The 13,813-nt window shown below is 40.6% G+C and overlaps 1 protein-coding gene across 6 annotated transcripts in view; it reads right to left on the bottom strand.

Annotated features, from left to right (window-relative positions):
- The window catches only part of ABCC1 (ATP binding cassette subfamily C member 1), a 49,149-nt gene that overhangs the window by 33,011 nt on the left and 2,325 nt on the right, over positions 1 to 13,813 (bottom strand). For 5 of the 6 annotated variants that reach the window (XM_021412002.1, XM_021412001.1, XM_021412005.1 and 2 more), the window contains exons 2-5: positions 3,072 to 3,248; positions 2,390 to 2,515; positions 1,589 to 1,726; positions 352 to 477 (exon numbers count right to left, since the gene is read on the bottom strand). In XM_021412002.1, the coding sequence (XP_021267677.1) occupies positions 352 to 477; positions 1,589 to 1,726; positions 2,390 to 2,515; positions 3,072 to 3,098 (417 nt within the window). In that variant the 5' untranslated portion in view covers positions 3,099 to 3,248. Of the gene's footprint in view, positions 1 to 351; positions 478 to 1,588; positions 1,727 to 2,389; positions 2,516 to 3,071; positions 3,249 to 5,775; positions 5,993 to 13,813 lie in introns of those variants that run through there. The other variant, XM_021412003.1, reaches the window with a different exon arrangement.

Here is a 13,813-nt window from a genome sequence, read left to right as displayed (position 1 = left end):
TGAACAAACAACACTTATCAAAAAGTTAAAATTGACAGTCTGTCTTATTTCGTAGAGACACTCCTAGAAGTACTCAGAAAACAAAAACAAATGATTGTTTTCAAAGCACATTGTAATTACTGTAATCATGATCAATGCAAAAAAGGTTTTAGTATTTCCATAATAAATCTAGTCAAATACTTTTCACCCCTGACTGAGAAGAAAAGAACCCAAAGATGAAGCAAATTTAAAGACTCAACAGTATACTCTTTTCTCCAGGCATAAATACACAGACTACCTTGCCTACCAGTGGCAACATAAAGCATCACTTAGAATTTCAATTAGAATATTCAGCATAAATGAAACACTTACAGGATCATTTACTGCCTCAGAAAACAAAGGCGGTTTTTCTGGAAAACAAGATAGTATGAGCTGTACAAGTAACAGGATGAAGTAGGTGCAGAAAGTGACGTAACGAAAAGCATCCACTTCAGTGTCCTACAAAAGAAGGTAATTTTGCAATTAAAAGGCTGAGCAATTTCTTTAAAACAATGTTTTAACATAAAACAGATCATTACAGTAAACTCTGCAATAACATAAATGTTATGCTAGCACCCCACCCCTGCAAATTAAAGTCAACATCTGTTTTGGTAAAGGGAAGGTAAAAACAGAGGAGATGAAGGTTATCACATATTGAACCTCAGAGCTTTCTGGTTTTACTCAATCAGTCACATAAGTACACAAGCATAAACTTCTGCAGTAGAGAAGTGCTCCTTAACACTTGTTTTGTATCAACACAACATGCCCCAATTTGACATCAAAGTATTCTGCAGAAGATCAAGGCACTTATGCATTGGATAGAAAGGAGCTTCCAAAGAAAAACTGTAAGCGTAAACCAAATAGTAATGATTAATAACAGTACTAATCAGAGCAGCATTATTTACATCACAATTTGTGATGGGACTGATACATAAAGCACACTCCAGAGAAATCAAAGCACAAGGAGGGACAGACACACCATAGATAAAGACAAAACCCACTCACAACAACTAGACAAAAGTTAGTTGAAAGTTCTCAAAATTCACAATATGGCTTAAGGGTTTCAAGAAAGAAAAGCAATATGCTGTTTTCAGGCAGCTCCACAATTAATGTGGCATTGGAGGTGGCTTTACAATGAAGCAGACTGACAGAAAAATGTTTCACTTGAACAATTTCATTTTGTCTCAGCAGTCACGAGACCACATTACAACCAAACTAACTGTTTCAGGAAATCTACTGTATAATCAACAGGAAGATGTTAACTCCCAGCAGTTTCATATCAAACATTACACACACTTATTGTATTCAAGCAGACAGGTCCCCTCCCTGAAACAGCTAGTAGAATTTTTGGCAACTGTTGCTGTAGTAAGATCACTATGAATTTCACTAACACTTCAAAACCTGAAAAACAAGGCCATTAAGTCTTGCTTGACTTATTTTCATAACCCAAGGAATGAAAGCACACTACATGGATCATTAACTGATTTGACTGGCATAATTAGCAAGCAACTACTTTATTATTGCAGTTTTCAAGACTATTTTCAACTGAATGAGGTGAGCAATCACTTACTGTATTTAAGGCAAGCATAATTTTGGATCTGAAAATTACTGTGGCACATAGCAATGAGATGAGCCAGAAAATCATCATCACGCCTGAAGACTGTACTCCTTTCATTCTTTCATGTTGTATCAAAAACGTGGCAAGCAACTGTTGACAAACAAGATAAAAAACATAAGATGGGTTTTAAAATAACGCAATATATACACATAAGGTAGAACGTTAGAATGTGTCCATTTAGCATTTCACATCCAGTTTTTTTTCCAGGTTTTTAATTGTTCTCTCCCCAAAAATACCAAGTGTAATCACTACATTCTATGCCTGTGATAAATTAAGACAACTGCTAATAAACAAATAGCAGGGTATATCCCTTGAAACTGACACTGCTAAGACACTGTAGTGAAGGAAGGCAATACTTAGGCAACTAGGGCAGAAAGAGGTTGAAGGCGACACCTGCCTTGTGTGGCATTTAAGACTTTGGACCACACCAACAAACCTAACAGGCACTAAATGCCACATGCAAGAAAGTTTGTAGCAAGTTGATAACACAAAATTCAGTGAACTTCAAAAAAGATTGCTGAAGCTGTTATCTAGATCTCATTTCTCCCAACTTGATTCTTCCACCCTATGCCTGAATCAAGTTATTAAATGAAGCTCAAGCCTACTAAAATAAAATGGGATAACTAGCACTGGCTTGTGTGTTGACAGGTAACACACTGAACAGACTTAAAGAATTAAAGCACTGCATCAGAGTAAGATGCATGTTACTGCTTAAGCCTTTGGGTCACCAAAGGATGTAACAGAAGAACTTACCATTGTTATACCCAGTACAGTAGGGCTAATGAGAAAAAATGGAGCTCGAAAAATATTTTGACTTCTTTCCCAGAAAGAGTAGAAAAGGTCTGCCCAGCAGACTATCCACAGTATTAAGCCCAAAGCCTGCAATACAAAAGTGTGTTTTATACATCAGTTCACACAGATTAGGCAGCACAACATGAACGCTACATGCAATGGGCTAACAGAAGAGCAGCCACAATGAGATCACCTCTTTTGGAGGATCCTTCTAAGCAACAACATGCATGGAAGAATAATTTGGTTCTACCTACTGAATCCCACTAACAAGAAAGAAGTTCATTAACTTTCAGTACCATATACTTGAGTTGCCTCAAAATAGTCTGCTCTAGCTGGTCTTAGAAATTATTTGAATGGCTTTTTTGATACATCAGTTTCAGATCAGAAAGCCTACTGATAAAGTGGCAAGAGAAAAACACAGCACTTGGAAATCAAGCATAAATAGAAGAAGTAAATTACAGTTGAATTGCACACACGGGCAGAGATTGATGTTCAGCAAAAATAGTTGTGCTACACCTAAAAAAACAATCAAGATCAAACCTAGAGAATCAGAATCACAGAATGGTTAAGGTTGGAAGGGACCTCTGGTGGTCGTTTGGTTTAACCCACCCTGCCTAATAAATAATGATTTTAAGTCACATACCGTTTTGGCTTTGTTGAGGATGGACATTTGAATGTAACCCCTGTCATGAGAACGAAGATATAGAAAGTACACTGGGAAGCAGACCCACAAGTAAATACAAGGGACCCAGACCAAGACTGTGTTCTGAAAGCACTGGGTGAAGTCTGGATTTTCTGTGTGCCATGTCAGATTCCAATCCTGGGGAGAAAAAAAAAACAATTAAGGAAAAGCAATCACAGAACTTCAGTATTAAAAAAAAAGAGAAAAAAATATAGAGCTGTCTTGTTCTATAACATACTGCATGTTTATTTATAGTTGTATTAGCCTGACTCTGTACTGAGATACATCTAATTTTACTGGAACTCTCACAGCTCAGAAGTTTAAAATCTTTACCAGATAACATTAGTGTCATTTTTGTTGGCTATACACAGCTACCATAACAGACAACGCACTCAAATGTAATAACTGGGATCTTTGACAGCATTTATCAGGATTTTCAGATTACCATTGCAGAAAAATAAGGTGACAATGTTAGCCATCTCCCACTATATCCACTATCCGCATACAAACAACCTAAATTAACTGTGGAAGCTTTATGTGACACACAGTAAGAGTGAATAGCATAGTGAATGGAGATAACATTATTATTTGTAGAACAGCCTCACAACTCTAAAGTTGCATGCAGCAAATCCACTTGTGAGTTTCTGGTAATTCATAAGAACAGCATGTAGAAAGCAGCAGCAGGCTCACCTTTGAAGCATATTTACCACCCAGCAACAGCAAGATTTACATCAATATAATCAATCATTTCCCTACTTCTTTCAACGTGATTTTTGAAAACAAGAAAAATCTCCATATGATCAAAGCAAAACTGACTTACAGTAATGAAAACGTGAACACCGTTCCCATTACTGGTAGAAGGGCTATTTATGACAGCAGACTATGTAGTAAATCTCACTTTGATACTGTATTTACTATCGGCCTCTTCCCATAGCGCAGTATTCAGTAGGCAAAGCACACCTTACAGGCCCCTGTTTAAAAGCCACACAGCCAAGGTAAGTAGTCACATGCCCAAAGACTCCTTAACTACAGTGTCCTTTTCAGCATTTTTTCAGTCTGTTGCATAGCTTGCAATGACAGCAAGCACCAGCACCACTGCTGGGGCTTAATGGCAGTAATCTCTCTCATCTGTAAAAGCCTGAGCACATCACAAAAACAAATGCTACTATCTACATTTTACAGATGAGGAAACAGAGCCAAAAGGAGCTGTGGAGCCTGCCCATTCTGTTCCAACATCAAAGCTGAAAACATTCCGCTGCTCAGAATTGCCACTCTCATCTTTATTTGTCCCTACTTGGTTAAACACAATTCTAAATAGAGGAAAGCAGAACTAAAAAGAAAGAGAAGATATAACTTGCAAAATTTTCAAGTAGGTTTTCCCTGAACTGCAACCATTTTGTATGAAGGTGACAATTTCTACCCTTTTTTTTCCCCCTTCATAAACATATTTTGAAAATGTTGAAACAAAAATGTTTTCCTTTTCTATCTTCCTCCCATTTTCCGTCAGAATCTAGGACTCCTGCCTTGGCTGGATACAACAGACAACATACACTGCTGTTATTTCCCCTCCCTCCCCTCAGTCTTCTCATTTCATATCATTCTTTTCAGTTAAAGAAAAAAGAACCTTCTCCAACCTAACTACAGCCAGTTCCCAGAAATTAACCCTGGCAGAACATAAAAACACCCAACTGTGTTTTACTGTGCGGTCACGTAAGCCATTCGTGCAAGGGCTGCAGCTGTAAAGGCTGTGGCTGAGTCACGGGCTTATTAAGTTCCCCAGCTGCAAACCATCACTAGGAATTTCAGCTGAGTCATCCTTACTTTTAACCACTGCACAAGCCATTTTTCAGCTTCCGAAACCCTGTCTGCTCAGCACAACAGGCAAGAAAAAGTCTCACGACTCTACAAGAACAGTTTACAATTCACAAATTAACACAGTTAATATGATTATACAAGAGCACTGATCAGCTTTACAAAAAAAAGAAATGACATATTATTTACTTTTTATTATTATTGTTATTATTTTTAAGATCTACACGCTCTTTAAGAAAGCAACTACTTCCTTCTTTTGTGTTTTAAAATGCTTGCTGTAAAATGACGCAGACATCTACAGGAAAGGACAGAGCAGCAAGTGCAGAAGTCCCTGCCATTTGGCTAAGTGAAAGAAAGACATGGTGTACACGTAACTACTATGCACATTGTATATATATAAATATCCTCCAGTCAGTCTTCAGTTCACTGGACCTTTATATTTACAATTGAAGTGTTTCTGCCTGAAAGACAAGAGGGTGAGATGCAATGGTATTTCAGGATTAAGAACAGAAAGGATGACTGAGCAGATTGGGCTAAGAGTACTGCTAGAATTTAGCAGCTACAGCAACTTCAGTGTAGATTCTTTCACGCTCTTCCAAGATTTGATCCAGAGGCTGTTGGTGTCCAGTGGGAGCTTACTTAGCTTAAACACACTATACTCAAACACGCTATACCATGCAAAAGGGATGTCTACACACAGGTGACGCACAGAACCCCTCCAATTTAACACATATTTCAGATAACAAAAGGTGAGGAAATCATGCAGGAAGAGAGATATGGCAGTATCTTCCCCTGCTGGTAACCTCTAAGCAACTCTCTTACAGTGCAGTAATACAAACAGGAAAAGACTTACATATCAAATACTTTCTGCTGAGGACCTAATGTCCACACCAAATATCACGCAGATTCACCAGGACAAGCTGCGGGTTTCCCTGAAGACAGACTGGACTGCCCATCTCCAGACTGGGGACTGTCAGGAGACCATATCTGAAACAGACTCCCAAGTCTGAACTGAGATGTGAAATGGGTAAAGTCAAGGAGGATTTCTGGACTTGTACTGGAGGGTTCATTTGTTACAGGTTTACACAGCAAGGTTCTGGCAGCTGGGAAGCCAAAGGTGTGGCCTCTGTGAGAAAAGCCCAGAAGCTGCCACAAGGCAGATAAGAGCCAGCTACAGTCAACTCTTGGCTGGAGACACATCAATGGCTCGAGCCAAGCCACAAGTGAGGCTGGTTGTGTCTCTGAAAGAGCAGATTTAAGAAAGGGAAAACAGCTATGGACCAGCAGCTGGGTGAGAACAGTGAGAGAAGCAGCCCTGCAGTCCCCAGGGTCAAAGCAGGAGGACAGGAGATGCCCCAAGCATGAAGCAGAAGCTCCCTGTAGCACAGGGGAGGCTTACAGCAGAGCAGGCTGTCCCTGCACAGCCCATGGGCACTGCACTGAGCAGATCTCCACGTGCAGCCATGGAGGGGCCCATGGTGGAGCAGGTCTGGAGGAAGTGCTGCCCATGGGAAACTGGTGGAGCAGCTCCTGAAGGATGGCCCCCCATGGCACAGATCCATGCTGGGGCAGCTCTGGAAGCCCATACGGGATCAGTTTGGGAAGGATGGCATCCAAGGGGAGAAGGAACCCACGCAGAGCAGAGCCTGAGTGACCATGGAGGAGTGGCCCAGACAAAGCATTATGGACTGACCTCCATTCCCCTGCACTACTCAGGGGGAGGAGGTGGGATGGGCAGGGAAGCAGTTTTAATTCACTTTAGCCTGTCAGCAATAGGTGGTACATTGTATTAATCTCCTTTACGCTGAGAATGTTTTGCCCATGACAGTGATTAGTGAGTGATCTCCCTGCCCTTATCTATACCCACAAGCTTCTTCCTCCCTTTCTTTTCCAAAAAAAGGCATACCCTAAATTCTGCACAGAGGATACCACAGCGTTACGACATTCAACCCAAGCTGAAGGCACATCAATCACATCATGAGACCAACACGTACACAAATTACAGCAGCCAGTTGCAGGTACACGAGTCTAGACTAGTCCTGCCACTTCACACTGCTACTTCTCTTTTGTATTACATAAGCCAGGTTTACAAATTGTTTTTCCTTCCAGCACAAGACAAAATTCTGTAAAAAAATAAAATAAAATAGTACAATTAAATGAAGCAGACCTTTGTGTGTAGCATTTAATAGAACTTAATTAGCAAAACTGATGTTTTTCTGTGAGTCAACTATTAGAAGTGATTTTAGAAAGTTCTACTAAAGCAGTAAGTTGTCCGTTTTCATTTCTTAATATTTTTCACTCTGATCGATCATCTAACATGTATATTTTGAAGAGAGCATCAAATGACAGAGATCCAAGTATGCATTCAAAACCCAACACAAACCAGCAGCCTCCTGCAATGCAGCAGGAGGAAGAAAAAAAGCTGTTTAGTTCTACAGTTACTGGACTGTTTAATTTGGAAGCTACTTCACATTGAACCATGACCTCAGGCTCTCACAGCAGAATTGACAGAGCGATTCCTGTTAGCTTCCTGGTGGATGCTGGGTGAGCAGCTCAGCTATTGGCTCGCTTTTACTCTAGTCCATGAAACCCACATCCCAGGTGTTGGGCTTTCGTTGGTTGTTTTCTTTTTAAAATCCCTTGGCAAATTTAAAGTTTACTAGAGGAGTAAATGGTATTTTTTAAATCCTCTGACCTATTTCTCAGTTTTCATTTTTGAAAGTTTTCGTTTCCATCATGAGCACTGCGGCTGAAAAAGAAAATACCAGCTCACAACAGTTTTTGTGCCAAATAACGCATTTTCTCCTATAGCACAGAACGGTTTCATATTGTATTTCAAGTGAAATCCTCTATCTCCAAGAAGAGTACAAAAAATGCTTGATGTTCCCTGCAATCACATGGATCTTTTCAGAGGTAAAACACTTACTTAACAGTGCATAATCCCAAGGAAAATAAAGTACAAGTTACATTAATTCCCATCTAAAATGTCAGGATCAGGCCAGATAGAAGCACTGGCAGTAGGACTGTAAGATCAAGTTGTAACACAAAGGATCAGTTATTCTGTCGCTGCTGGGGGAGGAGGCCTACAGGCAAGCTGCGTGCCCCCAGAGTGCCCAGACTCAAGAGTGAAAGCGTTTGACACTTGCCAGGACCTTGCGCCTGGCAGTCTCCCTCCTGGCAGCCAGGAAAGGCTGCTAACTGAGCAACCACCCACCTGTTCTCACATCAATAATCCTATCTGACCCACAGCACAGTTTAAAATTCTCACTAGCGGAAACACGGAGACCAAAATTGCTCAGTTTCATGCCTGCTGTGCACAGAGGCGAAGAGGTGCAGGCTGCCAGCTGCAGTTAAAACCACCTGTATGAACCAGCAGCAACTGAAAAATAAACTTTTCTATGAACATACATAAAAAATGAAATTACAAGACTACACTGGAATCTTATTATCAAAGCCAATGCTCCTTCAAAATGGAGTTTGATACTGACATTAGTGTGTACTCACTACTTAAACATCACCCACAGAAAAACCACCTCCTTTGTACTCGTACCACCAAAATATGGTTTCTCAATCTCACTTTCCTAGCAGCAAAAAAATCCTTTGTTTAATGCAATGCTTACATTTAGCACAACAAAAGTTATTAGCCCTTTCTGGCACCAACACTTATGTCTACCAACAACTTTTGTTGTAACAGTATTGCCACTTTCTTGTAAAAGTAGGAAGTCCTGCACCATAAGATAACTCACGTTCTCCCTCTGTCTGCCACAAGAACATCAGCTTTGAGCCTACACTATTTAGAATAGCAAGGTTCCTGCCTGCCTCTCCCCACATTGAGGAGTTTCTTGATCTGACAAAGCATACAGCATCGGAAGAGCAGGCAAGTGGTGGATAAAAGGACCTCTCCCTTTAAAGCTGCTTTAGAAGGAGCCCTGAACTTGTTCTGAAGGTACCTGGTATCACCATTCTCCATCAAAACCAATAGCAAACATGGTAACTCTTGTCTACACTAAAAATTAAAGGAAAACCAACAACTCTGAAGTGATCCAGATTTTGCAATAGATTAGGAGGAGGTCTGGTCGCTAGTCATGAATTTCAAAAAGCTCTTCAAAGTTATTCAGTTTGTCAAGTAACTTTCATTAAATTCAGCCTTGGAAGTTTCGAAGAAAGACTGAAATAATGTTCTCAGCCTATCCTAAATGCATTATCTTTATTCTGTCATTTACATTCCACTGCCAGATAATAAAGTGGGGACCAAAGCTCAACATTTCTTTAAGGCAGCATATTTAGACTAGAGTCTACAACAAGCACAAGTAAATACACATGACCTTCACCAGCATAACATTCACTGTCCAGTGCTAACAGCTCAGACTAAATCACAGGAGGTGAACGAGGTGACAGGTTGATAAAAAAAACAATCAACAGATATTGATACAAAAAAAAATTGACTCCAGAACTCCCACAAAAAGTAGCAGATATACCCACAGCTGTCAGTGACATTGCAACTGCAGCTCTCATGTATGCCCAGCAAAATTCACAGGAATAACCCTAACAGCAACAAACAAAATACTAAACTAGATACATGACACCACAAGCAACCATCACAAACTTCCTTCTATTTACAAGTTTCTAAATCCTTTAAAAATGCTACATACACTACATCAAAATTATTTTGGACAAAGTACTGTTTGCAGTAGTGGATCCAGTGGTTCTAGAATCAGTTCCAGTTCTCCACCTTCATTCATTCATCCCCTTAGTTTCTCGTAACATTACCTGTTAGGTAAGTTTTTTTAGCAAGACTAAGTTCTCAGCAGTAATGACTTGCATCATGCAGATTTGACTTACCAACATAGTCAAGAAAAACCTTCTACCTTCCAGTCCTGTTGCCTGCAGCTCCTTGTCCAAATCTCAAAAAATAGCATTTCCTATTGTTAACAATGAGTTGAAATCCTTTTTAATATATAGCACTGCATCAGCTGAAACTGTGTGTACAACGGCAAAAAACCAGCACGTTTCGCCTTTGTTCCCCTTTTGCCTAAAAGAAGAAGCTGGTGCCAACAACTTGCCAGAAAAGGGAGCAACTGCACTTGTGGAATTTCCAAGCCAAAAAGCCTCTGGAACAAAGCATTACTTTTGTGTGCCAGATAAACAAATCACAGATTTCATCAGCAGCTGGAAATTTAAAATCCTTCTTTAGATGAAATGCTTCTTGTGTACCATGAAACAATATTTGGCCACATAACAATAAAATATTGTTTACCACTAGCAATTTCAGAATCAGAAGGACAGCATTGATCTACCTGTAAATTTTCAATATGAAATCAATTTAACAGGATACTGGAAAAAAAAGGATAATCCTCTTATCATCTCCTTTCCGTTGCTGTTGTTTAATAAGCTGTATCTGAAGCTCCTACAGATGCAAACAGTGATAAAAAAAAGTAATGCAAGGAATTCTAACTCTATTAGAAGTAAGGGAAAGGTCAGTCCCCTGTGGACAGCTTTTTAGAGATGTGACCCAGAATGACTTCAGTGCAACCCCGGTTAACCCCCCCTGAGTCTGAGTATAGCACAGCACTTCCCTGCAAACTGCACCGTAACTGCAGGGAACAGCACGACTTACTCCGGGGTTTAAATGTTTTCAGCAACCTTGAAACATCCACACTGAACTGTCAGCTGTGAAATGACAGATAACCTGTTAAGAAAATTTCTATCTAAAACACAGTATCAGGCTTCATTTTCCCGTACCTTTCCTAAGCTGATCAACCCTGAATCAGAGGTCATTTTAATTTCTGTGAAAACGACCACCAACAAGACTCATTTTCACAGGCTTAAACGTGAGAGAGCTGACAAACAGCACCTGGCTTTCATCACTGGATGAAGCCACAACCGAGCACTGAGAGCCTGACAATTAGCTGCTAATTATAATAAAGGCACCATCTTGTGTAAAGGCTTTAACCTTCTGCTCCTCCTCTGTTGCAAATCCTGCCCACACGTGACCTTTCTAGGTCAGGAAATGCAAGCACTTGTATGGTCTGCATGCTCATTTTAATTCTTCATACCAAAGTTTTCAGAAACACATCCATAAAGTTGATTCCTTTACAATTTAAAGGAAAAACTTAACTCGCAACTTTTTACCAAGCCCACACCAGCACCACTCTCAGCTGCCTTCCTCGCTCTGCCACAAACACTCTGACAAAGTACTGCCCAACTACACTGAAATCCAGACAATAATTAATGCAAGATACAACCTGTGCCTTGAAACATCGCTGAGAAAACCCACGTAGAAATTGCCAATGTGAAGAGACTCTGAAAACCAAGAAGTCTTATTACTAACCCAAACTAGGTAAAACCTCAGCCTTCAGTTAAGCACCAACCTCTTGTTTTCTATAACTTAAGAGTATGTATCCCTGCAAAAACATTACTTTTTCTTCTCCCTGTTTTTCCAACTCACACATTCATTGATTGTCTTTGTGAATAATTTTAAGACTCGTATGCGTGATGTGCATCTGTCATACTGCTTTATTTTAGCTATTATTTGTATTAAACTTCCTCGTTCTTCCGTGTCTCTTGTTTACCACTAAGATATCGCTGACCTCCCACTCAGATGAGCCTCTGTGTATGGGAACTGCTGAGTCATGGCCTGAACCACTGATTGAGCACCTGGAGGAAAGACCCAGTCAGCCCTGGGAGCACAGGTGAAGGCAATTCACCTGTGCAACCAGAAGGGGTGGAGCCTGGCTCCACCCCTCTTAGGCCTCATTTAAGGGCTGACTGCCCCTGAGGAAGGATCTCTGCCTGGAGATCNGTGGAGCCTGGCTCCACCCCTCTTAGGCCTCATTTAAGGGCTGACTGCCCCTGAGGAAGGATCTCTGCCTGGAGATCCTTCCTTGGTGGGAGCCTTTTCCTGCGAGCCCCAAATCTTCCGATCCGGGTGAGCGCTGTATTTTCCTTCCACCTTTTGTAACGCTGTTTCCATTGCGTTAGTCCTGCTTATCGCTACACTCTGGAAGAAGAGAACAAACACACAAATTAAAAGTGAATGAAACCTGTTAGGCACAAACCTCACTCGTGCCTGCATTCAGGCTGCCTAAGCTATCTCTGTCTACCTGCCCAACTTTACGTGACAGCTTGAATCCAGACATGTCACATTTGATAGTCCCACCAGCACCCTCCTATGGCATACTCTTGCTGTTATCGTGAGCTATCACTGCTTATAAAAATGTTATTGATACATTAAAAAATAATGATCTTATCTGCCCCAAGTTATTTTATGCTTCAGTACATGCACTAAAGACATGACAGTGGAAAAAGCTTTGGGATTCTAGAGATGTACTGATTTACTGTTTAGCTAATACATGACAGCATGAGCTACAGAACTCAGACCACGATACCACCCCTTACATAAAACACTGTTTTTCCTTCAGAACTCTCTTTCAGGAAAGTTAACTGCAGGTATAAGCGAGAACCTCAACATTTCAGATCCTATGTGACTGACAAACATCTTCTAATGAATAACTGAGACGCCACATAAAACCTGGCAGAGCAGCTGGAGAGGGACTGTAAGGAAATGTTTGAGTATGTCTTTTCGTATCTCATACTTCTTCATAGCAGACACTGCATTCACATTCTTGTGATACTCAAGCCAAAACTATCTCAGAACTCCAGGTCACAGACTACTTTTCCAATTTAAACAGTCAATAAACTGAAATGCAAGTACTGCAGAATGTTGCCCCTATCCCACAAGTGTTTTATCTTTTTTTTTTTTTTTAAAAGCTCTTACTATTATCAACATCTTATCCATAATATCAAGTTGCAGCTGTATGAAACTCTCAGTGAGATACTCAGTGACGACAAAGAGAACAAGTATGACAAAGCACCCTTCCAAAAAGGATCTGGGATTTAAAGAATGACAAGAAACAGTTAAGTTCCACCTACAAATCTGATTGCACTGAAAGTTCTCATGCTGGGCACCAGAGATAGGTTAAACAGTGAGAGGAAGAAGATAGCAAGTGGGGCTGCTGACTTTTCAGAGGGGGTATTAAATAAAATCAATGTGTTTAATTCTCAAGGAAGGACTTTCAACAATAACATTCCTTGAGCGTACAAACAAGAAAAATCCTGGCCAGCAAGGTTTAAGAAGATTAGCACGCGGTTTCTAAAGGTGCATTAGGTCCTTCCAACCTATAAAGCCTCCCCTGCAATTTACAACTGAGTTGTCCCAAACTCAACATCAGGCTTGAAAGAAAGTGGATCTCTTCACTGAAACCAGCGGGGTTGGCCAGCACCAGGATGCCCCGCTGCTCCGCCAGCGCCAACCAGAACTCCTGATGTGACCACAAGAATGCAAATACACGACTCACTGGTATTCTAAGTGCAAACCAGCCCTGAGAAGAGAAGCATGCACTCCACAAGACGGGAAAGTCCACAGCACACATGCAAGTGGTATCTGGAAGCCCAGTAAAACACAGCACGCATGTGGGCTTTTTCTGGAAATCCATTACAAGTTCGGCTTCAAACATCTGTAGCAACTATGGAAATAGCATAAAATGTACTCCGAGTATCCAAAGCCACCAATACCGGCATTTCTACCCTTCCCACCACTGAGAACAACGTAGCAAAGCAGATATATAGCACAAGTTCAGTAAAGGAGAATACTTTTCCAGACACATCTTGCATCAGCGGAAATTCATAATTGTTCTTCTCCAGGATTAGAAGAATCTAGAAACCAAACAACCACACCCAGAGGAACTTTTACTCCTGAAATGAAAGGCCATTGCCACATGGTTTGGAGGATGACAAATCACAAAACCAACTACATTTTTGGGAACCAGGACAGCTAGTGAAAAAAAACAAACATTTAGTAATGACAACGCACCAAAAACATCATAAATAAC

This window comes from Numida meleagris, chromosome 13, assembly GCF_002078875.1.
Source record: "Numida meleagris isolate 19003 breed g44 Domestic line chromosome 13, NumMel1.0, whole genome shotgun sequence".
Taxonomy (NCBI): Eukaryota; Metazoa; Chordata; class Aves; order Galliformes; family Numididae; genus Numida; species Numida meleagris.
Note: the sequence above shows the minus strand (reverse complement) of the source record. Positions and strands in the feature narration are given on the sequence as shown.